General features: G+C 39.4%; 1 protein-coding gene across 10 annotated transcripts in view; it reads right to left on the reverse strand.

Moving 5' to 3' along the window:
* KMT2C (lysine methyltransferase 2C) overlaps positions 1-26,310 on the reverse strand; it is a 188,872-nt gene that overhangs the window by 95,737 nt on the left and 66,825 nt on the right. For all 10 annotated transcript variants that reach the window (XM_038125688.1, XM_038125734.1, XM_038125762.1 and 7 more), the window contains 3 exons: positions 19,290-19,496; positions 15,795-15,934; positions 14,130-14,239 (listed from right to left, as the gene is read on the reverse strand). In XM_038125688.1, coding sequence (XP_037981616.1) covers positions 14,130-14,239; positions 15,795-15,934; positions 19,290-19,496 — 457 coding nt within the window. The remainder of the gene's footprint in view (positions 1-14,129; positions 14,240-15,794; positions 15,935-19,289; positions 19,497-26,310) is intronic.

A 26,310-nucleotide genomic window follows, 5' to 3' on the forward strand; every position in this document is an offset into this window, starting at 1 on the left:
AAGTCATCGTAAACAAAATCCTACATCTTCAGTTCACTAATTTCTGTAAATTGAGCTCAAACAAAGCAATTAGGTGGCATACTTGGAAACTACCAGCTTGAACATTAGTATCATTTCTTCCCTAATAAAAACTTGACATGTTTTATCTGGCTAGGGCTTTTAGCTTTTTTTTCAACTTGAATTAGTGACTTATATGTATTTGTCCCATTGCTTCTCCCAAGACATGGTATTCCAAACATTATATAATTAATTAACTCACTAGCCACTGAAATAAATAAATAAGCCCATGTCTATCCATCCTGTTCCTTCAGTGGTATTCCTTAGGCAAGCATTGTGAAGTGCAACATCTTGACCTAGAATTTCAAACCCTAAAATGACTGGTCCAACATCGAAGCAGGTTATTCAACTGGGCTTCAGGGAGGTGAGGGTAAGAAGGGGCTGTTTGTTTCAGTTTTGCAGAATGCTGCCTCAGTAGCTTGTGAAGAAAAAAGCTGCCAAATTTTGTAATGAATTCCACAGAACATTAAGTCTGATGCTTAGCAGAAGCCATAACTGTTAAGTAAATGATATCCTTTTGATGAATACCCTTATTTGAAAACAACATTGATTCTTCTAACCCTCTAGCAGTGTCCCAAAACAGATGTGCACAACTGCAAATTCTGTTTGCTTTCAGGTTTACGAAGTGTGATGACATTTTTACAATCCTGCATGAGCCCTTTTACCCAGGAGTAAAATAAAGCACAATAATTCTTCACCATCTGTTTGTTAATTTTGCATTCATTTAACTTTGCATTTTAAACTAATAATCATTTTCTTATAATACAGTTTGCTCCATTGGTAGAAATTACAGCTGTTCAATTAAAAAAAGAATGGTTTATAACACAGTTTTCCTCTAAATAATTCCATTGCTCTTAATTATAGAAATGTTAGTGCCATCAAATGGAAAAGGACTGCCAGAGATTAGTGTTATGCTTTATATGTCACAGATTCCCTTAGTAAATGTTCATATTTTCTTCTGTTCCAGCACCAATTCCTACTTGGTCTCTTTAACAATAAACTCATTTTTCTCCACTACAAGATTCTGTGTGTTTTTTAACATTGTTATGTGCAAAGGTACAAACAATTAAATGAAGCTTCTGTTTCATTTGTGGCACAAAGTCAAACCAAGCACAGTCCTACTTCTTCATAATGCTTTTCCTTAATCTCTAATGACAGGACAAGGAGGTTTTGATATTTATATTTCAGCTGGTTACAGCTAAACTAGGGCTGGAATAATGTCCTAAAAGCTTTTTCTCACCATGTTTACAGTCAAATGGGGAAATCCCATTCCTTTATCAAAAGTAAAACCACATTGAAATAACATGAATAATACATCAGAGCTAGTGAAGGGGAAACGATTTGGGTCAACAAAAGATGTGGTGCCTGGAGAGAGAGCAGGAGCCAGTCAGAGATTCTGAGAGCTCTATTGTGGACTGTGTTATGCTCTGGACAGGGCATTTTCCACACAGACCAGGCTGTAAGGTCACAAGCCCTGAACACAGACTGTCCCCATGCTGACACAGTGGAGAGTCCACTTCACTGAGGTTCCTGGGCTTAATCATCATCATCATCTACAAATAAACTCCTCAAGAGACACAGGCTGCTCAGCTAATTCATGTCAGCAGTCCAGTAGTATTAGAGAGCTGTTCAGATGGTTAAAACAATCAAGATGATTGCACTGTTTTCTAAAACCAATTTTATCTGATGGCATAGAAATCTCAGCATCAGATGACATCCTAATGCTGCGACAGTGTTAAGATAATTCTGTCACAGTACTAGGATGAGTATTTTACTGAAAACACCCATAAGGCAAGAGATGGTTTACCACAAAATTGATTTATTTCAATTAAAGGAATTTAGAAAAGGCTGAAAAACACTCAACTGGTGCCTAAGACTGTAACAGAGCACTCACCTAAAGAAATGAACTTCCAGAAGCACCACACACAACAAGCTCACATAAAATTAGGAGTGAAAGTCCAACCACAGGTTAGTGAGATGCTCAGCTTCCAGTCCTACCAGAATCCTGCACATCCTGACCTTTCAGCTTCCCAGACAAGTGAGCACTGCTGCCAGGGCCGACCTTTTCTGGGGGATTTATCCATCACAGCATTTTATGTCTGACAGGAAGCAAACATTCTGGAGGTGCCCAAGGCACATTGTGATGTGATGGATGTGTAATGGTAACAGTCTTCCCAATGATTTGCCATCTATTTCAAGTTACTCTCATTAAAAAAACCTCACCTGGTGTGACATTTGAGAAAACTGAAACTCCTACTTATTGAACGTATCAAATCCATTTACAGTTTGGAAAATGAGCATTTCCCTCACAAAGCTCAAAGAATAACAATAACAATTGAACTGTCTTCCTGTGTCATTTCTCTAGAAGTTCTCTATTTGCTTTTAAAGGCTTATAATTTGTCAACACATCTCCCTGGAAATACCACACAAAAAACATATAATATTCTGTAACAACCTGCAGTAATTGAAAGGAAAAAAGCCCTCAGTATTTGCTTGGATATTTGGTTGGATTGGGTATTTAGATTCCGATTCACTATTTATTCTGCAGATTCTGTCATTCTTCCCAGTTCTTTGCACAGCAATTTCATACTGAAGAAAAGTTTTGAACAGAAAGGAAATACTAAAGTATAAATTAAAAAGTGCAAAGGGAAACGCTAGATGTGGAAGTACTTGCAGTTTTTTTTAAAAAGTGAGTAGATTGCAGTTTGAATACATGTATCTGAAGTGAGACCATGACACTGCAATACAGTGTATCAAGTCATTTTACCCGTGTTAGATGCTTCAGGAAATAAATATTTATTTATTTCATAACAGCTATTTTCCCTCCCTGATGAACTGAAGGGGAAGGTGACATCTTTGAGGGAAACTATTAATATCACTGAAAACACACTGGTAAAAAAACCCTAAAACTTACATGAAGTGCTGCTTCGAGAACATGCCAGTTCATCAGTTTTTCAATTAATGTTATTTAATATGATTCTTATAATTAATCATGACTCATGGAACACCTACACATTCATTACTGGCAGCAGACCTACTATTGTCTGCCTACCTTTTATTCCCAGGTCAGATCTGCAGAATGGGGAGGACAAGTTTATACATGAAAATAAACAATATTAATTCTTTCACATAAATAAATGACTATCAAGAGCGGTCTATTAGGAAAAATAGCTTTAATGCAAGTAATGTCTGATTTCCCACCAAGGTGATGCACTTGCACAGGATGGGCAGTTGCTCTACATTTGTGAAGATTCCTAAGATGCCTCTCTCATGCCTGATTTGCTCCATGTTATTAAAAAAACACTCAACGACACCTGCATTAATGGCACTACTTCATACTGATGTCTGCAATATTTATGCTCAATCTGCAACTCTGGGACAGAACTTACACTAATGGAAGTCAATAACAAAATCTTCAGGGAGTTCAAAACTATTTTTTGCTAATGGTTTGATTTTGTGAGCTGCTGAGTACACCAATCTCAGAAGCAGTTTTTAGGCTACTGCTTAAAAGCAAACTGATGCCAACAGACTAATATGAGTACTCCTGAGTTTTAAAGCATGTTTATAAGATATTTTTGAGGATGGATGAAAATCCCAAATGAAAATCCACAATATAATTTATAGTAATCAGGAAAAAACCTCAGACTCTTTTGACTGGAATAATCAGAATCCCTTTATAATTCTAATTTCATTAAAGAGTCTGGACTGTAAAGCTCTCATTCAAAAAAAACCATGTGACTCACATTCATGATAAATTTAACAGACATGCTTAAATAAAATACTATGTAAAAGGGAAACTGCTGTGAAACCTAGATTAGAGTCAGTTGTGTAACACTAAGCAAACAATGCTACAGCTGAGCAAATACACCTACTAGTCCCATTGAGGTATTTTTTCTTTTTATTCCTGTGCTATATATTAAGGAGAAAGCTGCTGAAGAGGCCTTTTTATTTCCATAATGCTCAAAGCATAATGAGGACCTGTCCTTGACTGAAACTAACCAATATTAACTCCAAAAGACTGATTACTCTTTTTTCAAAAATATAACCATCACACAAAAGGCAAAATTAGACCCTTGAACACCTACAATAAAAAACCCCAGATGAGCTATGGAAAAGACTGAATATAAAATATTTAAATCAGAAGCAACCATGAGTGAGGTAGTAATAAGGTTGGAAAAGGAGGGCTGCATTAAAACACCTCCAAAGGTGAGGAGATTGGTGGTACTGCTACATTTCCTTGTGTAAATTTTTATAAACTTACTGCTGGCATGCTGGTTAAGAGATGGGTACGGTTTCCTGACTTTTTAAATATATACAGAGCTCCAGTTTTCTTATTTGCTGAAAATACTAATGGCATAATAATTTAAATAAATTTCTTAATATTTTTCATTCATTTTAAAATGAGATTTTATTTCCTTGTTCCACATTCAGAGTTTGGGGGCATTCCACTGGCATTTTCTCTCTTTTATAGACATTGAAGGACTACGCCATTGTGGCTGAGCACAGAAAGACAGGAGAAAGGGAGGACGCAAGTATCTGCATTCTCAATTTCTACAGCAAAGCCCCAAAACGGGTCAGTCCCACCAGCAAAATGATACATTACCCAGGAAGAAGATACATTCTTGATTGGAGAGACATTATGATTTTCCTTTAGTGGGTTTTCTTTGCTTTTCAGACATCAGGTTCTCTCTGGTTTTAACACAACCCTCCCCCCCTCAGATTCTAAAATCTTGCAGTGGAGTGTTAGTGAACTGCTATGTCACTGCCTTAATGCTCAGAGTAACATTTATGAAATACATCAAGGGAAGTGGGGGGAGAAAAAAAAAAAAAGAAAAAAAAAAGAGGATTTCTTTCGACGCACTATGAAAAGAAGTGTTTTCTACCCAAGTCATGCAAAAGGAAGAAAAGGTCTTTGTGAAACACACTTCAGCAGTTTGGAACACACACTGAACAATCTCACTTCAGAGCCTCCAGTAAATTATTTCAGTGAATGTTAGTGAATAAAGGAAACCTGCACTGGAAATTCCTCCAGGAACACAGGCTCTTTCATGTTTCTCAGCAAGGCTCTTCAGCTTTCACTCCTGTGCTGTTGCTGTTTCTCAGCTTCTTTCTGTGCTCCAGTCCATTTTGTCTGGTTCCTACACCTCAGCCTGCCCTCAGTGCCTATCACTTATTCAGTATCAAAACCCTCTCAGAAACGTTTCTGCAGCCACAGTCTCTCTCCCAATTCTGGTACCCACCTATCTGACATCTGGAGTTCAAGAAAGGTGCATTTTTCAAAGCATTCAGCTTGAAAAAAACCCACACTGAAAACTCCAAGGCTGACTCTGCTTCCCTACTTGAGTGTCATGGGAGTGCTCCCATGGTGAGCTCCCTGGAACCTCCTCCTGGCTCCAGAGCAGGAACCCAGCAGCACCACTGCTCTGGGAGAGAAAAACAATGGATCAGGCTGAAAAATCAAACACTTCCCCCTTCAGATGAAGCCTTTCTTAAGGAAAGACACTTAGAGCTGCCAAAGTAACCCAAGTATTTTCCTCTCTCGTTTGCTGCTGTATTCCACAAATGCAGTTATAAAGGGAAAGATCATTTAGGTAGATTCACCTGCCAGAAATGACACCATGCTTCTGTTCAGATGTACAAAACTGTAGGGGACACAGAGCAACAGAAGCAGGAGAAATTGTATTTGGAAAGAATTGATAGTTTATGAAAAATCCTGGCTCACTGTGAAAAAAAAAAGTTTATTAAACCTAAAACATATTTAGAATCCCTGCACTGACCATTGCCCCTGGCAAGGGAAGGCTCTAGAACTTGGTTCTTATGGCCCAAATAAGGAAGAAGACACAGTTTTACTCTAAGCAGTGAGTTCCAATGTGCACTGACAGTACCACTGAATCTGCACACAAATTCACAGTATTTTTTTCATATACTTGGAAACAAATAGGTAGGGAGACAAAATAGCTGTTATTTCACAGAGGGTTTGGGACAAAGTGCATCAAAAGAAAAATCTCAAAAAAAAATTTTTTTTAAAATGTGCATCTTTTGTTCTGCTTCATCCGAAATGGCAAATTCTTCTCTGACCTGTGATTTACAAACTAAAGCCTGCCTTCCTCTTGTAAATAGAATAAACATGATGAAGACAAAATAAAAAAATAACAATGGCTAAGTAAGTTTCACAAGACCATATGCTGCTTCTTCCAGGCAACACGTCAGAATCCCACTGGTAACAGGTAACAGGATATCAAACAAGAACTACTACAGACACTGGAAAGTGACATTTAAGTATCTGCACTTGATAAGAATCAAACTCCATAAAACAGAAAAAGCTCTTAAAAAAGAAAATATAAAGAAAGCTCCATACCCAGAAACAGCTCTAAATCAAACGCTTTGCTGATATTTGGTATATTGATACTCTACTGAACATTAGCACATAAACAGATCAGTGTTTTGTGTCTCTAAAGAAAGGAATATCTTTTGTTTCCTGAGACGCTGATTTCAAGAAGTGCTAAAGTGGACATGTGTCATACAGTCTTTAAATAAGTATTTCTTCATACTCCTAATAAACTTTTCCACTTGTAAAATCCCAAAGACCTTAACAGGCTGAAGCACAGTATTGGCTTTATTGGAATGTTAATAATAAAAAATTTAATTATGGAAAAATTACTTTAAAATTCTGTATTTATTTTAAATGAAATTTGGCTGGGGAAAAATGTAATATTGCTCAGATTATTTCAGAAACAAGTTTTTAATTAAATACTTTCATTTTAATACTGTAGCTTTGTATGCCTTTATGTTTGTTTTTTTTCACTGGCTGGCTGACTTGGAAAGTTACTTCATGATAACAGAGTATCTTGCACCACACAGTACAAATCTGAAGTATCAATCCATCTAACAAAAGGTGGGGGGAAAGAAAAACCAGGCCAGTTCTTCTCTCAATAAAGCTCAGTTACATTGCAACAATTAACCCTTACTAACAACCTCTCCCTCAGTCACGTACCCAGACCTACCCAAGTATCAAAGTATTCTCAGAAAGACTAGGAAAATAAATGAAGGGGTTTTTCTTAATAAATGGAAAACTCAAAATTAAAATTATTTCCAGACCCCTTCAATCACGAGATGTGCTTAGCCTTTACTTCAGCCACATACTTCCCATGTGTTACTGCCTCTTACTTTATGACCGTAACTGTTCAGACAAACCAATCTAGTTTACAGTAATCCTTACTTTGAAATACACCACTGAAGATTCACATACGAGCATGGAGTCTAATTATATCCCAAGGCATCCACAATTTAGGTGCCAAAATAATTACAAAAATGTATTAGAAGAATCTCAAAGCTCTTAATTCGCATTTACTCAGTTTTAACTAATACTTAATTGTCTTAAATACCAGCAGGGATTTAGAAAAATGAATTTTATTATTTTGTTCTAGAAAATGTGGTCTATCAGACAATTGGAGAAACAGGAACTGTGTTTTGAAAGCTGAGTCCTTAAGTCTGTAGCTTCAAAGGTGCTGTGTTTTGATAGGTAACAAAACTCTTCTGTCAGAACTTAATTTACATTTTTCTGTTCAATGTTTCACTGCAGAAGAAAAAACAGAATCACAGAGTCAAAGAATGGTTTGGGTTAGAAGGGACATTAAAGATCATTCAGCACTAACCCCCTGCCATGTGCAGGGACACCTTCCACCGGACCAGGCTGCTCAAAGCTCCATCAAACCCAGCCTCAAACACTTCCAGGGATGGGGCAGCTGCAGCTTCTCTGGGCAACCTGTTCCAATCCTCACCCTCCTCACAGGAAATAATTGCTTCCACTCTAAACCCAGTCTAAACCCACTCTCTTTCTGTTTGAAGCCATGGAGCATTGAGCAGCCTGGCTGGAAGGTGTCCCTGCCCACGGCAGGGGAGGTGGAATTGGATTATCTTTACTGTCCCTTCCGAGCCAAATTGTTCTGTGATTCTGTGAGCTCAAACGAGCAACCCTCTTGTTATGGTAAAGCTTCTTCTGGTGCAATGAAAGAATGCTTTAATCACTGTTCACTTGACAATGCCAACGAGAATTAAGCTGTAGATCTTACTAAGTATCAAATATCTGTTCTCAAACTGCTGGACCTGCAAAAAATCTGAACACACAGAGGTCCCGTGGCAGCTCTGTCACCTGAACAGATTTACCAAAGCTGTACTGACATTATTTATAGTGTACAAAGGTGCTCCAGAAGAATTATACATGTACATCAGAGCCAACTATGATAATTTAAAGCTACCACAGCTACTTTCCAGAACTTGGGAAATACAGCTATAAAACAACTGACACAATTGACAGGCTTTCTGATGTCATTTGTAAGCTCTAAGAACAATTCACATTCTTCAAGACAACAAGGATCTGGCTTTAAGTGACCAAAATCCAAATCATTACAGAACAAAGTAAATCATGGAAGATAATTTACAGTGTTAAACTATCCCTGAAGTTGTATCCTCAGTCAGTAAGGGCCCTTAAAAGCAATGCTTATCCTCATCAGCAGGGAAATGGATACAGATCTCTAGAGAAACTCCAAATAACAAGAGAGAAATTCATGGAAAACTTGAATAGTCCACAGCCCTCATTGCTGAACTGTTACAGTACATCTAAACATGCCAGGAACTGAATGAAACTACCAAACTGACCAAAAGCACATGCAAGTGTCTTCTTGGTGACATGTGTATCACTATTTCTCCAGTCTTTCTCTAGTACTTTCTGTGCTGGAGCTCTCTTAAGAAGCAACCCATAAAAAAAAAAAAAAAAAAGATGTTATTTTGGAAGAAAACTTCCTGCAGTACTTCCTCAGTTGCAGGACAAAAGCAACTACAGGAAAAAAAAATCAGTAAGATAAAATCAAAAGCCACTCCCAAGAGCAGCCAGGTAGTCCCTCCCAAGCTGTAGTGAAGGGAGATGAGGAGAAGCCAAGTGCCTGCTTTGTACAAAAGCACCATAAAAAACCCAAGGGTTGAGAAAGGAACTTCTGAATCCCAGAGGTGATCATTTAGTTTCCCTGTTACAAAGCTCGTCCTTGAAAAATGGGCAAATGCAGAGGACACTACCTAGAAATGGTATAATTTATTATATATTACATTCTCTTCCTGCAGTTTTCTCTGGATTTAAGAATTAGTCATTCTTCCAATGATGAAAAAGGAAGAAGGGAGCTTGTAAAGCATCAAAGAACTGCAAGTTCTGCACTCTATCTAGAAAAAACCCACATCACTCCATGCTCTGTTCAGCTGGGCTGTGACATCCACAAAGCCAACACCATCCCTACATGCAGGATTCTGTCATCTAAGCCATTTCTCACACAGTTTTTCTCAACAAAAAGTAAAACCAAGTGAAAAACTACTGTGGTTAAATGGGCACAATCCTCCCCAGTGTATGAAGTTAACAGTACATGAGGATGTTGATGCTCACTTGTACATACAAGGAGCAACAAAAGGAAGTATCATTTTAGCCAAACTGGTTTCCAACTTGAAGCATCACAAATAAAACACACACACCATGAAAAACAATTTTCAACAAGATGAGAAGAGCACTGAGATTAAGGAGTGAAGATACATTCAAAATATGGACAGTTTTAAAAGATGTGTGAACATATTCCCCATCTTTCCCCACAACTTATTTATTTCTGATCTAGCTTGGTAGGCACCATGCTAGAATCAAGTATCGAGCAAAGAATTTAAAATAGACTTTTCATAACTATCATGTTTCTCCTATTCAGCCTTCAAGCAGATAGGAACCTCCTTGATTTCCACCAGCACTGTTTTCTTTGACTTTCGTGTCCTTGACAAACTCTCCCAAACTTGGAAACTGCTTCCTACATCTTATCAGGAGAGAAAGCTGGCTGGGACAGTTACCCTTGCACTCCTCTCTTGTGCTCAGTTTGTTCTAAAGTAGTTTAAATACATTATCTACTTAAACTCACTTTCTGAACTGAGCTATTTACATACCAGGGGACAAAAAGCAGTCCACCTTATTTGGGACTCTGTAGCATACAGAGTAGCTATGGCTAGACAATGCAAGGCAGATAATTGGCAAACTTTAATTTTCCTCAGCTGACTGCAGACAAACAAACAGCAACATACTCAATACACGCAAAATAAACATCAAAATTATGAAGTATTACTTAAAAATAGCTGAAAATATTTTGGGAACCACTATTTCAGAAACCAGTCTTGTTAAAAGCTGAACAAATGCAAGCCTTAAAGGCCTTTACATTTTACATCATAATGTAAGTTCACATTTCCAAATATCAGAAAGCAGGAGAGTTACAGAAGTGTAAGACTGAAACCAAAAATACAACAAAAAGCTGTAAACTCCACTTGTCCACATCTGTTGTATTTTTTCCAGGGAAAAATCTCTAATTTCTGTTTGATCAGATTCTTTTGCTTAGTTTGTCTTATTAAGTCTACAATTCACATTGTTTTTGCATCTTACACTAAATATCTGTAAAAACACCAATGAAGTTCATCTTCCTGAAGCTGACAACATGACAGCTTCTTCACCATGGTGAATCTTACACACTGAGCAAAACAGTATATTCTTATCTTATGAATGATAAGAAAAACTGAGTTAAGTTTTGCATCAAACAAATCACTGAACTTTTCTCTCCCCCATTGATATTTTGAAGAGTTGTTTTCTTTCAAACCTTGAAACAAAGTGACTCCCAAATCCCATGAAATGCTATTAAAGCAGTGGGGGGAAGGCACTGCCATATGGGGGTGTTGAAGCTCTCTACCTTATACACTGTACCAGGATAATGAGGTGAATTCTTAGGGTCATCCTGAGGAAAGCTCTGGCACTAGGTCTGCCACCAAGATCACCAGTTCTTCCTTATGGCTTCCTAAACTCAGAAAGCAGTTCTGAGAAAAGCCATGACTCTCCCTTGCTGAGATAAGCAAGACAAGCAATGAGATGAACTGAGGCACCTCCATCACAGATGTGACTGTATATTCCAGCTTTGTCCCTTGTCACAAACCGACATGACATACAGGATTTCAAACTCCTCACAGACGCAGGTTTGTGCACTCATGAATAATAAAGAATGGCAAAGCCCAGACTTTGAAAGAAAGACAAAGAATCCACCACTGTCTAGACACAAATACATGAAACAAGCTGGTCAGGTGCCTTTGCCAGGCCTTCACAATGAGCAAATCAAAAGAGCTGAAGAAGAAAGACACGCTAAGCAGGGTATTTTGTGAGACATTCACAGATTCTGAGATCTCTGTAGTGCTGTGTTTTAAACCTTCAGCAAAGAAGGTCCCGGAATAAAACCAAAATGGATAAAAGTATGTATTTTGGAACAGGTCAGTGGAGTATCTCCACACAAGCTTTACTAATGCAATCACAAGTTCAGTGAAGCCAAATGGACATCTCAACTGGTAAACAGAGTAATAAGAAACACTGTCATATCCAGTTAAAGCAGATTTGCAAACAATAGGCAGCCTAACTAATGAGAAACATGAATGTAGCATACAAATTAAAGTGTTCCTCAAGGTAAGAACAGGCCCAAAATGCTCTCCAAAAACTGAAAGACCTAAACCAATGGATTATCAAAAGCTGGTTACATTTCAAATATGCATTTTTGCATGAACAGAAGGAAAAGAAAATGTACTTTCCCAGAAAAGGAAAGATGCAGTACTGCAGACCACATCACAAACCAGTTCCTCATGCCAAAAGGACTTCCAAGAAGACAGAAATCCCCTACCAAGCAAACAACAACAAACCCAAAGCAAATTTGGTGGCAAGCAGAGGAAACAGCATACAGCTTGGTTTTATTTAAACTATTTTTCTGTATGCCCTGAGCACATAGTTGCCTTTGCATGGCCAACAGATTTCAGAACATCTGAACAGAACTCTTCTTTTAAAATGCAGGAACATCCCATTAGAAAGAAGCCCAAACAAATAGATGCACAAGATGCTGCAAACACAAACGCATACTTTCAATTAATTAATTTACCTTTCATTCTAAACTTCTTAAAAATAACTCACACGAAGATGAGCTTTTCCACTACCACACAGGGCAACCAGGACCTTATACTTTTTACTGCCTTCTTAATCTTAGTAACAAGTTAAAAAGTAGTGGAAGAATTATTACCAAGTATTACAGCCTGGACACAAGCAAACATAGGATTACTTGGGCTGCAGGCCAGTTCCACACAAACTCCTTGAGCAATCACTACACTTCTCTGTAGTCAGGAACAGAGAACTACAGAAGAGTTTTGTTCCTTATTTTTTGAAAAAATAAAAATTAAAAGGCAAATATATCCCTGGTGTGATAGTGGGATAAAGAAGTCCAATTCCATCTAGCTATTCTTCTAGAATCACAGTTGTGCCTTTACTCAGCTCTCCCTGGGGATATCACAAGAAGGATGAAAGAGAATAACCAAATCAGCATCATTCTTCGCTAGCTGAATGCTGAACTACACAAAAAAAAAAAGTTTCTCAACGGCTTCAGCAAAGACTGAATAGAAAATGCACAGAATGGCACTCAACTGAACTCCTCTCCTCTCTCTGCATTGCCATGAAACGTGCAACAGGGGGATCTAAACATTACTTGCAGAATTTGAAAAGATCAATAGGGAAGATTCAGTACAGCACATGAAAAGACGGCTGAAACGGAAACTGCAATACCAGAGATGTTCCTGCTTCAAAACATTTGTAGTTAAGTAATTCCATTGTAAACATCTATGCAAAACTTAAAAAGGTGCTGATGACATAAAGGTGAGGCACCATCACCCTGAGCACAGAGAAGAAGCAAGGTACTGGACAGACAGAAATAACGAAATAATGAAAACAGGATGAAATTCAACACAGCAAAACCCAAACTTTAACAGCTCAACCAGAATTTCTGTTGAAAGAAATGACTACAGACAGGAATGAGCTCATCACAAAATGACTGCAAGCCAGAAACAAGGGGGCAAAAACTTTCAGCAGCAAGACTAAAAAAAAAAGAATTCAATTTTGAATATTCTTTCAATTCTTACTGTCATTTTTTACACAGGTACACAAATGTTTTAACGTTTTCAAGCTCATCTAGAACTTAATACTGTCAGGTTCACTCATTTCCAATAGTCATATTTTGAAAGTAGAAACACAGAAATTAAATAATTATTCAAAATAAACCATTTACTTAATATTAATAGAAAAAGGTACAAAAAATCTGTATTCTATGGCTTGTACTGAAAAACTGATGTGAAGTATCTTTTTGGTCCAAACAATGGAGAACATCTACTGGTATCTTATGCCAAATTTTTTCATTTTAGTGTAATGCATGAAAAGCAAGAAGACTCAAGTGAAAAAAGGCCTAAGCAAAACCACAGGAAAACCACCAAAATTACAAATATTTGTAATTTGTTGATAGCATGCTGATTAAATATAAAAAATAATACTATTATTAAAAAACCCTCTTGGGTGTTATTAAATATGATCAAAAATATAGCTACATGTGGCTAAACCAATGTGAAATACATCTCCAAGATTTCAAAATGGAACCAGAACAACATCCTTTTCAAGGGTACTTACTTTTCCAAAGACATTACCACTTCAATTTAAAAGATTAAATACTTATCTGTGTATTTCTATGAGTATTTAAGAGTATCAAGGTAAGTTTTCATGGCAAACACTGGCTTTTTTATACTAACCTGCTTTTTGAAACTGGCGTGAAAGTAATTGAGAATTCTTTTTTCCTGTATTTGTGTCATATAATTTCAGGACATAAATGGGTACAATAAATATTACCTCTACCTAGCAGAGTATTTGCTAATTGAACTCAACTTTTGTCTCTAATTTGTTTTGGTCAGCCAGGTTCTTCCTACATTCTAGTTACCTCAAAACTAATTAATGTTATTTTCCGTGCAGCTCCATAAAACTTTTTAATAAATTGCAACTCTAGTTTTTAGCACGAGGATGTGCCCAAGGAAACCTTATTATAAATGAGAGCTCAGAGATCCATATGTCATTATTTTTAGTCATACTTTTTATTGCATTTGTCTTTTCATCAATCCTACCAACACAGTTTTCTTAGAGATTTGAGCATTCAAGTGTTTTTACTCACTTCTGTGCTCCCTGAGACAACAGCTTTGTCCACGTTCAGCGATAGCTGCTCTTCAGTCTGGCAGACTCCCACAGACCACTCCGCACAGCGGTGATGAGCCCAGCAGTGACCTGGTGTGCACACAAAGGGCCAGGGTTAGACAGCTCTGTCAAGCACTTCCTCCAAGCAGGGAACTCCCTTCTGGCAGTAAATATTTGCCAGAAATAACAGAGAGGTCTTCTCCCCCTTTTTCTTGTTGCAACATTGAAAATCCATCTTATCATACACTGAATATACTGCAGTTAATATCAGACACTAAAAACACTGCAATTTTCTTTTATATACAACACACCTTTTTTATCTCTTCATAATTTTGAAGTGCCTGAACATGTAATCGTAGCACTGGGGTACACAGCATTCTCTGACTTTGATTCTACATTCAGTGCTTGTGTAACACACACACAGTTCTATTTCACTGTAGATAACATTTCCCTAGGTTTGTACTCTTAATTTATAATTCCCAAGGACTGGAGATCAGTATGCTCCTGTAGAATATGCTAGTAGCATACTTAAAAAGTCTACACAAAGTGTTTAAAAGCTCAAAATAAAACATATAGAAAAACTCATATAAATGACTGAGAAAATGGTGTCAATACAATAATCACAGTATAGAGATACATCTAACTGACAAAAAAAAAATCAAAACTTGTAGAATTCAACAGGTAACTCTTACAGGATGTTTTTAATTCAGTTCTGGGAAAAACAATGCAAATGATGCATTCTTCCAAAGGAATTCTCTGACTGTTTTTTACAGGAATCACAAACAATGGTTTACACTAGCTGTTGAAAGTATGTATCGGCCAACTTAATAATTCAAGCTACAAAAAAATCCCAAAAATCTCTATATGGGTTTGGGAAGAGTCATTTACAAATAACACCAATTTTAAGAATGTAGACTGATGAATCTACACCCACCCATCTACACCCACTGTAGTAGAACTATTTAACCAAAACCATTGGATTTACTTTTTCTTTTAATGAGACCTTGAAACAGGTTTCCACATGCATGAAAGAGTGACATTTTTACTATTATGTAAATGTATTTCCATTTTTTGGAGCAAAATACGTGAATGGACTACTGGCATCAAAATATCTGGATAGAGATGCTGACTGAAAAAGTAATTAAAAAATTTAATTGAAATGAAAAAGCAGATGATAAACCAGATATTTTTCGGACAGAAAACCTGCAGATTCTGGAAACATGCACATGTATTATGCCTCTACTGCTCTTCTAAATTTTCTATTCCATTGTTTCCAGTAAAATTTGCAGCAGGAGATCAGGTAACATCAGAGGACTAAGATTTTTGAAAATTATGTTAAGCTGTGCCTCATTCCTTTTCCCTTTTCTCCCAAAACAGAATCACGATACTGAAGGTATTACTGGCTGAAAACCAGCTCAGCAGAAGATTACAAATACTTCCCCACACAAAGCTGAGGATTCTCTTTTCTGGAGGCAAGATGACAAAAGCAAAACCTGACGTGGGCAAAAGCTACCAAAGCACCGCGAGAGACTTGACATACACCACAGCACAAAAAACCAACAGCTGCAAAACTTCACCCGTGCCACTGTGGCTACTGTACTGCTACTGGGCAGGGAGAAAAAGGATGGAGAACAATGGATCTTACCTGTTGGCTCAAATAAGGCTTGAACATCAATGTCATCTGGTAAGCCAACTAAACTGAGTTCATCCCAGAACTTGACAACCTGATCGTCAGAAGCAGTTTGGGTGCTTACACTCGTACATGATGCTATACTCGATCGAGATCTGTAGCAGGGGGCAGAAAAACAAACTTAGAAAAGACCACATTCTTTGTTCAATCAGCCAGATACTCACAAATGATCCAAAACTCAAGTGAGCACAATTTTTTCCCTAAGACGATAAAACATAAATCAACATGAACAAAAGTCTTTCTTACATTTTATCCCAACAATTTCCCCAGTAACAGTTTCCAGTTAAAGCTGCTATTCAGTAAACAAGCCTGCTCTCTTCCAGTTCTTCAGGACACACATGCTTCTTTAAGTCTGATTCTGTTTGATATGAAAATTTGCCCAACCCTTGGAACTGAGAATGAGGTAACAACATCCAGAGGTGAGGTGACTATAAAAAATACTACAGCTATGGGGGAAAGTAGAAAAAGACCAGAACTTCAAAATCTGTTTGGAAATAAACATGTTTATACAATGCCATCAGATGTTAAAAAAAAAAAAAGTGAGGGTGAGCTGAAGGAAAGGATGGGGGGAGATTTAACAATGATAGAAAGACTACTATACTGTACTAGTTTATAACCGTATTGATTTGTTCCCCAAATTCTAATCTCAACAAAAAACAATTCACACAACTCAGATTACTGCATTTAAAAAAAAAACCAAACAGAAGCGACAATTCTGCCTTTATTTCCTGCAGGCAAAAGAATATCTTGGACATCTAAGGGTGTGCATTTATGCCTACTGATAAGAGACCTGATCAATGATGACTCAACAATTGGTAGGAAAGGTGGTGCTGCACTTTCCACTAAGGTTCTTTGAACTTGATTACTCTCTGCTATTAATAACTCAATTGTATGTGTTTGTCAATAGATACAGTAACCACTGCAATTTTAATCTGTGATAACTCTGCTTCCCTGAAAACCATGCTTTACTTCAGCCATTATACTTATAAATACATTTAAAAACCCCTTCGTTTATGGGGAAAAGAGTAACATCTCTCTTGCATCACCCAAGAAATCTTACAAGTTTTCGGTTATTACATGGTATCTTCATGACCTGCATAATTTAAAAAAATATCTACCCCAAAACCTATTAATGCTGACACTATCAACATTTAAAACCTCCTTAACAAAGCACTATGTTCTGTTTGCAAATCTAGTTCCTGAACACCACTGATGTCCACTGCAATTACAGAATGGTTTGGGCTGGAATAGATCTCGTTCCAACCCTCCTACAATGGGCAATCCACTACCCAGAGGTTGCTCTGAGCTCTGTCCAACCTGGCCCGGGACACTTCCAGGGATGAAGCATCCACAACTACTCTGTTGTGGATGCTCCATCACAGCGGAGCCTCCTCTAACACCAAACTGCTACTCACAACACCGAAACTTAAAGGATCTTGTAGAAAAACTAAATCTCAACTGACAAGGCTTTTTTTTTTTTTTGTATAAAAAAAGCTTTCTCACAAGATCAAACCAACATGTTTACAGAACTTCTCAATTTACTCTGCAATCTCACCTTTTCTATAGATTTCTCTGAAAATATTTCATATACCTATAGAATACAGCCTGAGGCTAAGGTGTTATTTTTATTAGCTTTAAGAAAAGCCACTTTTCTCTATCAGCATTACACAATGTGCACTTTTCCACCACCAACACGATGCCAAAAACATACAATGTGCACCCAAGCAACCTCAGTGACTGAGGAACACTCTGAGCAGCTTCTGCAGCAGCAGCACAGCCACGGACAGGTCTGACTCGGGAGTTTGGCACAGCCGGCAGCTGCCTCCCTCCCTGTTCCCTCCCTGGCCGGGCCTGTGCCTGAAGCCAATCCCCCAATGCCCGGTCTGTGCCACACACTGCCCTCAACCCCGCATTCCTGCCCTACATCGCCCGAGGTCCCAAATCACTATCCCGCCCTCCACCCTCACTGCCCGCAGCTCCGCATCACCGTCCCGCATCACTATCACTGCCTTGCCTTCTGCCCCACACCGCCCTCAACCCCACATCCCCGCCCCACATCACCCATACCGCCCTTGAGCCATACTGCCCTCAACCCCACACCACGTTGCACCACCAGCATAGCTCTCAACCCCACACCACCCACACCCCCACACTGCCCTCAACCCCACACTGCCTATGGCCCCTCACCACCCACAGCCCCTCACCACCCTCAACCCCACATCATCCACAGCCCCACACTGCCCTGATCCCCACATCACTGCCCCACATCACGCATACCGCCCTCGACCCATACTGCCCTCAACCCCGCACCATGCCGCACCACCAGCATCGCTCTCAACCCCTCACCACCCACAGCCCCTCACTGCCCTCAACCCCACACCACCCACAGCCCCTCACCACCCTCAACCCCACACCACCCACAGCCCCTCACTGCCCTCAACCCTTCACCACCACAGCTCCTCACTGCCCTCAACCCCACACCACCCACAGCCCCTCACCGCCCTCAACTCCACACTGCCTGTGGCCCCTCACCACCCTCAACCCCTCACTGCCCTCAACCCCTCACCACCCACAGCCCCTCACTGCCCATCCCGTAGCCGGGGCCTGTAGCCCTGCATCGCCACTGACTCCCTTCATGTTTCTCTAGGGTTGCAGACCCTCTGTCACGCAGACAGCACTGAGATCTCACATCCACTATCAACCCTGAATGAACCCAAGTCAACACAGGGACTCAGTGACAGGACCCCCGCGCCCACAAAGACGTGGCTCTGATCAGTCCCATCCTAGTGCCCTCACCAGGGATTACACACCATGCACTGAGTAACCTCCACTGCAGGGCCAGGTATGGCCCTGCCATCTCTCACAGTCACTGAGAGGCCAGGGGACCATGACCAAACCCCCATTTGGAAGAACTGCCAGCGAACCCCACTCCTGCAGGGCAGGAACCACTGCTGTGTGCCCTCAATAGCACTGGCACCAGGGCAAGAGCCAGCACTGGATGGCAAGAGGAGAGACCCTAACCAGGTGGGCAGAGGTTGCCCATTATTCCCAGCTACACAACACATCAAGTGTCAAAAGTCCATCCTCTTCCCCACTTCATTTGTACTTTTACTTCAGCATCACTAATAGATCTGTGCTTTACAGTAGCTATGTCTCTTATCTGTGTTCTTCCAGAGTAAAGATTCTCACTTGGGGAAGAAACAAACCCTTTTTTAAAAAGCAGAAGAGACAGGCACTGCTATACCGCTCATGTGTTGGTTGCTCTGGGGTTCCGTTTTTAGTTAGGTTTTTGTGTATGTTGATTTTCCTTACAAACATTTTTTAATATTAAAAACCCACATTTACACAAATACAAGTTAGTTGTCTATTGCAGTACAGAACCAGTAAAAATCCTTCCTGAATTTCATGCGAAATAAAAAAATCTACATATTTATTTCAGGACAGACTTACTTCTTCTGGCCTCTCTGCTTGCGCAGCACTGAGTTTTGCCTTGGAGTTCTCTCACAAGCTCCATCGGTGCTGTCACTGGCTTCACTCTTATTTAAAGGCTGGTTTTTCCATGGGATAACATACCCAGGAGTGGGACCGAATTGTTTTAAATCTCCTTGTCCTAATGAGCTCCGTTCTCCACAGTAACAAAAGGCGCAGAGTTGTTCGCTGTAAAAAGGAAGATCATTACTTCTTTATTGGGGGGAAAACCAGCAGAGGATACCCCATCAAAAGGCAAATTTCATGCTAATTTAACCCTTTATAACAAGACAATAAAAGCTCCCATGTGCTGTCAGGTATCAGAATTCAGCATGCAGAACCACTATTTCCAGCTAATTAACAGTTACATTAAAAGAACTTTTTTCTATTCACAAAACTGCCTGATTAAGGAAGCAAACAAAAAGATGTCCATGTTCTATTCAAATGATTAGAATTTCCAAAATTTTGTGTGTCTAGACATATACTTGCTAAAAGGCACACACACACACACCTTTCTGGAAGCACATACAGCTGATGTGTAACACAATGTGTAAATACTATATATTAAAAGGTTTACTAACATGGAGAAAAATGGAATAATGAGAAAACCACAGCAATGACTACAGTCACACATGCCAGAGCACACCACATGCACAAATCCAACCATCCTCATTTACTTCAATCTTTAAAAACAAAATTATGTCTAAAAGTTTTACTGGAGGAATTTTATATTTACAGAACCGTGACCGCTGCAATACCCTGTACCATTTGCAATTATGTTTTAACATGCACAACATAGCGACAGGATTGAAATGACAGCTCTGACAGCACTCCTTGTGTCACATCATATGGAAGCTACTGAAAAATATTTCTATAATAAACATACCCACAAACTTAAAATGTGAACTTCTGCAACTAATGCAGTTTGCATTAAAGGAAGGCCATTTAACACTTTTTTTTTAATGCTTAAATGAGCAATTCTGTTTTCTTCGTATTTATGCCCCAAAGACCCCAAAAAGATGCCTCAGGGAATCAGGCACTTGGATAAAGGCTTGGTTATGCCTGGATTCCATTTAAATAGACTTCAGCGCATCTCCAAGGTGGCACATTTGGATTTGGGACAGTCTGTGCTGTGTGAGTGAGAGGAGGGAAGTGAAGTGGGAGGAAGAGAAAACCTTAAGGCTAAACTGCTGTAAAATATTTACTAAATTCCGGGGAGGGTAAAATAAAGCCTCCTGTGCTTTTCAGCCTGGAGAGACAAGAACAGCAACAGAAAAAAGTGGCAGTGGAAAAGGAAAGTTCCAGATCAGAACAGAAAACCCCAAGCAAAGCCCCTGATACTTAGTTTATCATACTCTGGGATGGCTCCTTTCGCTCTCAGCATAGAGCAAAAATAGGAATAAAGAAAAAGAAGAAAGAAAACTAAACCAGTCTACTACTACTGGTAATACAGTCAGATGCTAAGGAAGGGAGAAGTGTTTGATGGGCCCAAAATGAAGCCCAGAATGAAGCAAAAAGCTTTTATTTATGGTTGATAGGTAGGACTGCACTTTCATTAAGGCAGATGGACCACTGGGAACTTGCAGATAAAGTAAGTCCCATTCTACAAAGGTGTCCCAAAGGTGTAGTCCCAAACTACACCTTCCTATGGTACTGTTAGGAAACATTTGTCCTCATCTCGTGGCCTTGGCTGCACATCCCTCACTGATCTGCCTCAACACACAACCAGCATGAGCCAGCACAACCCCCAGAGCTGATGGCAAATGTCTGACACGTTCTGGAAATCTTTAGAAAAAGATATCTGAAGACAAAAAAATTCAAAGAAAATGTGGATAAAGGTAGTGTGAGAGCAGTGAAGTTACACTGAACAGTACATATGTCTATTTTACAGCTAGCTTTCAGTGTGATAGAGCAACAAATACACAATTATTTGTCTGTGACTATAGCCACTGGACTGGCAGTGAAACATGATACAGCCTCATAGGCAGAGTTCCTAAGCAGGGAAAGCAAAGCTATTTATGCTGGTTGTGACTAGAAAGACTTGTGAAGAGACTTAAGAGATTTAAACAGGCAATGCTGCGGTATATAAATTACACTAGTTACAAACACAAGATTATCCACAGTGGAATAAATAATTATTCATACATCCTGTTAGGACAGACTATCACTGCTCATTAAAAGACTTGAAGATAATTACAAACAAATAAACGAAGCCCTTTAAAGTGGAGTCATAGCAAATATGCAATAATGTTAAGATCTATAAAAGAGAAATACGAAACAGTAATTAAGAAAAAAAATAAACTAACTTTTCAAGTGGTATTATTTGAAAAGGCATACAGGAGTAAAGCTGATATTTCTGGAGCCTGTAAGGCAGCCCTGGCATCACAACTTCCAGCAGCAGCATTCTGCAGGCCGGGTGGAGTGAAACAACAGGAGCAGTGAGTTTCTCAGCTACTCTGCAGCATGGTGTGGACAGCTGTGAAGCTGTCAAGAATCATATGGTTTGTGCTACTGCTCCTGCTTCAGCAGAGCTGGGGAACGCAGCTGAACAGAGTGCTCGCCATGGGGAGGGGGCTGGGAGAGCCTTCACTGAAGGTTGTGAGCATGCAGGTGCAGAAGTTAAAGACAGGAGCAGCAGAACATGCCCAGAGCACTGCCAGGACACTGTGGGGCTGAGATAGAGGGGAGAGATTATACAAAGTGGGGGGGAAAAAAGGTTTCACACTTTTCAGAGGGGTAAACAGAGGGGCTTCAACTGTACCCACAGCCAGACAGCCACAAACACTCAGTGGCAGTGAACTCCCTGCCTCTGCTGGGATGCTGGAGAGACCCTCTGCAGGAAAGCCACGCTCCTGTGCCCCCTGACATGCCACAGCTGCTGGCTTGTCATGCAGTACAAAGTGGCCAGTCCATCATGTTAGCCTTTTAGCTTTAAGTGCTCAGTAAATATTTTAAGTTATGTCTGTATGGGCAGAAGGTAGAGATTTTTTTCTTATCATCTGAGGACTGCAGAAAGTACTTACAAATCTACTTTCCATATGTCAATATGCAATTAGAGGACCTAAATCTGTGATGCAAGAAGAGCTCTCATATTGAAGATAACGAAATAGAGAAACTGGCAAATCTTAAGATCAAACCCTAGATCTGTTATCATAATTAACATATTTTAAGAACAGGATAATTCAAAATGGGATAAAAAGCAAGAGACAATGTGTCACAAATCTTTTTATAAGCTACTAAAAAAAAAAGCAGCTCAACAGTACTCCATTTAAGATATATCTTAGGTGCTCCAACTCAAAATGTAAGTTCATCCTTATCTGTAACTTCAACTTAAATTACATATTTTCCCATGACAAATGATCTTTTCTTATAAAGGTTTAAAGATCCAGAGGTGGATTATTACCAGGAGGTGCTCCTTTCCCTCACCTCATCCCAGAGAACGTCATAGATTTGAATGCACAGAAATTGTAATACCTAACACTGAGGAAAAACTCTGTTCAGAATGAACCAGACATGCTGGGTTTTGGGGATGCAGTAAGAGGCAGAAAACTAGTAATGTCTGAAGCTAATGTCTGATCCCATTGAGCCATGGGAAGAGATCCAGACTTGGATCCTTGGATTTGAAGGATGCCCTTTCTAGCAAGAAACATGTTGATCCCATCACTCTTTCACAGCCACTCTCTTCTACAGGTCCTTATTTTATGCATCAGTGTCTCTTCCTTACACAGAATTTACTCAACCTTCTGACAAGAATCTGAAGTGCTATAATCCTCCCCTGTCCACATCCTGACAAAGGATAACAAAATGCCCTGCAGCCACTTAATCCTGAAGGAAGGGAGACCAGTCACTATTTCCCTCTACTTGACTGATGACAGTCATCAGGATTCATCCTAAAACACCGACTTTCCCATTGAAACAACTCCATTTCAACACATGCAGTATTGGGCAACTAATTGCACAATATTAAATCACAACCAGAGGAGGAGAAACATCTGGTTTGCTTGCAAATATTCAGTCGGAGAATTAAGGTAAAGCTGAGAGTCCCCCAAAATTATTTTTTAACAGAATTATGCCTTAGCATCAAGATTACCAACACCTGTAGTTGTACTTCCAGGAGTAAGCAGAGGCACCTCCTGGATCCTTCTGAGCTGGGAAATGGCAGTGGGTAATCCTGTGTCAGCCAAGGCTCCTTGATAACAAGCAGATGTGCAGACTGGCTCATGCAAACATGTTTTGTTTATGCTGCGGCCCCTATCTCACAGATGTGCACTTGTGCCTATGTGAGCACTGTACAGCTTCTGGAAATCTTCAGATGTGTCCAGGGGAGGTTGTGTGACCCTCAACAGTATCTCACTCTCACTTCTCCTGCCTGTTTTTCATATATGGGTAGAATGTACCACAAGCTCCAGTGATATGGGACACTGCTATGCCCCAACACCCCCCACACACACAGCTCGAGAAATAAATCCTCCTTCCTCATTCTCACAGGAACAACTTCCTTCCATGTCTCCAAGGCCCCCATACAGCTGAATGCCAAGCAAGACAGAGAGTGGCCTATGCCAAGCATGTCTGTCAGTGAGATGCTTGAAGTTATCCAACCCTTTCAGTACCCAATGGAGAGGGCAGCGGGCTAAAGGATATCCTGCAGCTGCCTGCTCTGCAGAGAGGAGTTAAAGGTGCCCTTCTTTCAGGAGAGCCTGCACAGGGGAATCCAAGCATCACACAGAGATAAAGGGGAGGTTGTCAACAGTCCCAGAAATTCAAACTCTTGGATTCAGCTCCAGGGATGCTCACTATTCTGAGGGGATGTAACTTCTCTGAAATCCCTCCCAGCCTACTGTGGGACTGGTATTACCAAAGGAGTTCTGCTGCGCATTCACCTTTTCCAATTTATCATGCTAAAATCAGGTTTAAACAGGAAAAAACAATGGATCATATTTGAGAAAATGCAAGGCAAGGCAATTCCAATAAGATCCACTAGCTATAGCCACTGCCTCAACATTAAACACTATGTTGCAGATGATCACTACTGCCATTTACCATGATAACAAATTGCACTAAAGTTAAAAAGAAACCCAGCTTGGAAAACATTAAGATTTCTTTCATTCATGGTTTGGGTTGAAAAAGAAAGTGAAGAGGGTTATCATGTGACTTTTGCTATGAATTTGTTTTTAAAGACCTGGAAATGCCTTCAGGAAGTCTTTTTCACACACTACTTGATACAGAAATTTACAGTGTTTTTAACATCTATTTTTCACAATTAAAATTAAGCTCATCACAGTGAAATGGAGTATTTGGGAGCAAAACAGAACTTCAGAGCATCATTTGTGCTAATTACCAAAGCAGACTGATGACAACTGGCCTTGAGAATTCTTCTTCCACCTAACCCTGTTAGTAGTTTTAACATATGCTAAAAGGCTAAATGAAACGCTACAGGGGACCTACTATTTATTTAGCTCTGCCAAGTTGTGCTAATGCACAAAACACCTTTGCTCTCATTTTATGCTGTGTTATTTTAAGAGTAAAGTGTTCTTCTCCTTAGTGAAGATCCATCATTGTATCATTTATGTAAATTCAAATCAATACCTGCAAGCTGCATTTTAAGTGAAGAAAAAAACCCCACATTTCTGACTTCAAACAATACCAGAGATCTGCATCAGTGTGAGTTCAAATATATGTGAGATATTCACATATAGATAAAGTTTATCTAAAACTCAGATTCAGATGAAGCTTTTCAGCATCATCTAAATATTCCGTAAATATCTGGACCTCAATAATAACAAAGCTTGAAAGGAAACTACTGAAGAAACCTCATTAGGTGAGGCATAACAGCTTCACATTGATACAGGATTAACAACCCAATAAATCACCCTCCTGAATGAAGATACTAAGGAGAGACTAGGATGGAAAGGGCAAATGGAAACTCCACAAAGAGAAAGAAACAAAAAATCTCTCCTAAAAGCTGTATTTAAGCATTTGATGCACAATCTCCTTCCAAGAGGTACCTGAATCACAGAACAACTTGAAACTGTGAAGTGGTTTGACACTATTATACTATTATAGAGATTTGGGGTTGAAGTAAGTATTTAACGTATGCAGCATAATTCTTTTTTTAAAAAAGGAGGTGGGACAGAGTTCATATGAACTTCAGGTGAAGAATTTTATGAGTTTATACAAAGCAATTAAACTGCATTAGAGAATAACTGCTTTCCAATTTCTTCAAACCAGCACAGTTGGAGTTCTACAGCCATATAATCAACTTAATGATACTCTTCTCATTTGAAAGAAAGAAAACATTCCCTTCTGAACACAACCAAAACAACACATCTTACTGAAATTTTGAAATGTAGAAAATGTGTTCTTATTCACCATGAATTGTGTCAGCTTTAATTTAAACAAGTATTTAAAGCTCAGTTAAGGTTTAACATACCCTAGATGCAAGAGGAGTTACTAGAATGCCAATGCTGAAGAAAGGGAATTTAGAGGTCTAATCCAAGGCCCTCTAGATAATTCCTTAAGGTCCATGTGAACTGACTTGTTCTCTCAAATAACAATCCCTTATAGAATGCAATTGATTGTACCTGAAAAGTGGTAATTATGCAATTCTGAGTTATCCACACCTCTGAGGGCTAATAGTCAAAGAATAAGAAGTCCTGTAAGCTTCAACCTTCAGTATGCATCTCTGCCCAGAAAGTATTGTCTGTGTAAGCCAAATTCTCTCTCTTGGTAATTAAAACATAATACATTGAATGGTTTGGGTTGGAGGGACCTTAAATATCATCCAGTCCAACCCTCCTGCCAGGGCAGGGACACCTTCCACTACAACAGGCTGCTTCAAGCCCCATCCAGGCTGGCCTTGAACACTTCCAGGGCTGGGGCAGCCACAGTCACACCCAACTCACACAGAGGTGACAACCGCTCTTGGAGGGAACTTCATACAAATACTAAGTAACATCTTACTATCTGAAAATTACTGATATTTACCATTTAGCAAGCTGGCTTT

This window comes from Motacilla alba, chromosome 2 (assembly GCF_015832195.1).
Source record: "Motacilla alba alba isolate MOTALB_02 chromosome 2, Motacilla_alba_V1.0_pri, whole genome shotgun sequence".
Classification (NCBI taxonomy): domain Eukaryota; kingdom Metazoa; phylum Chordata; class Aves; order Passeriformes; family Motacillidae; genus Motacilla; species Motacilla alba.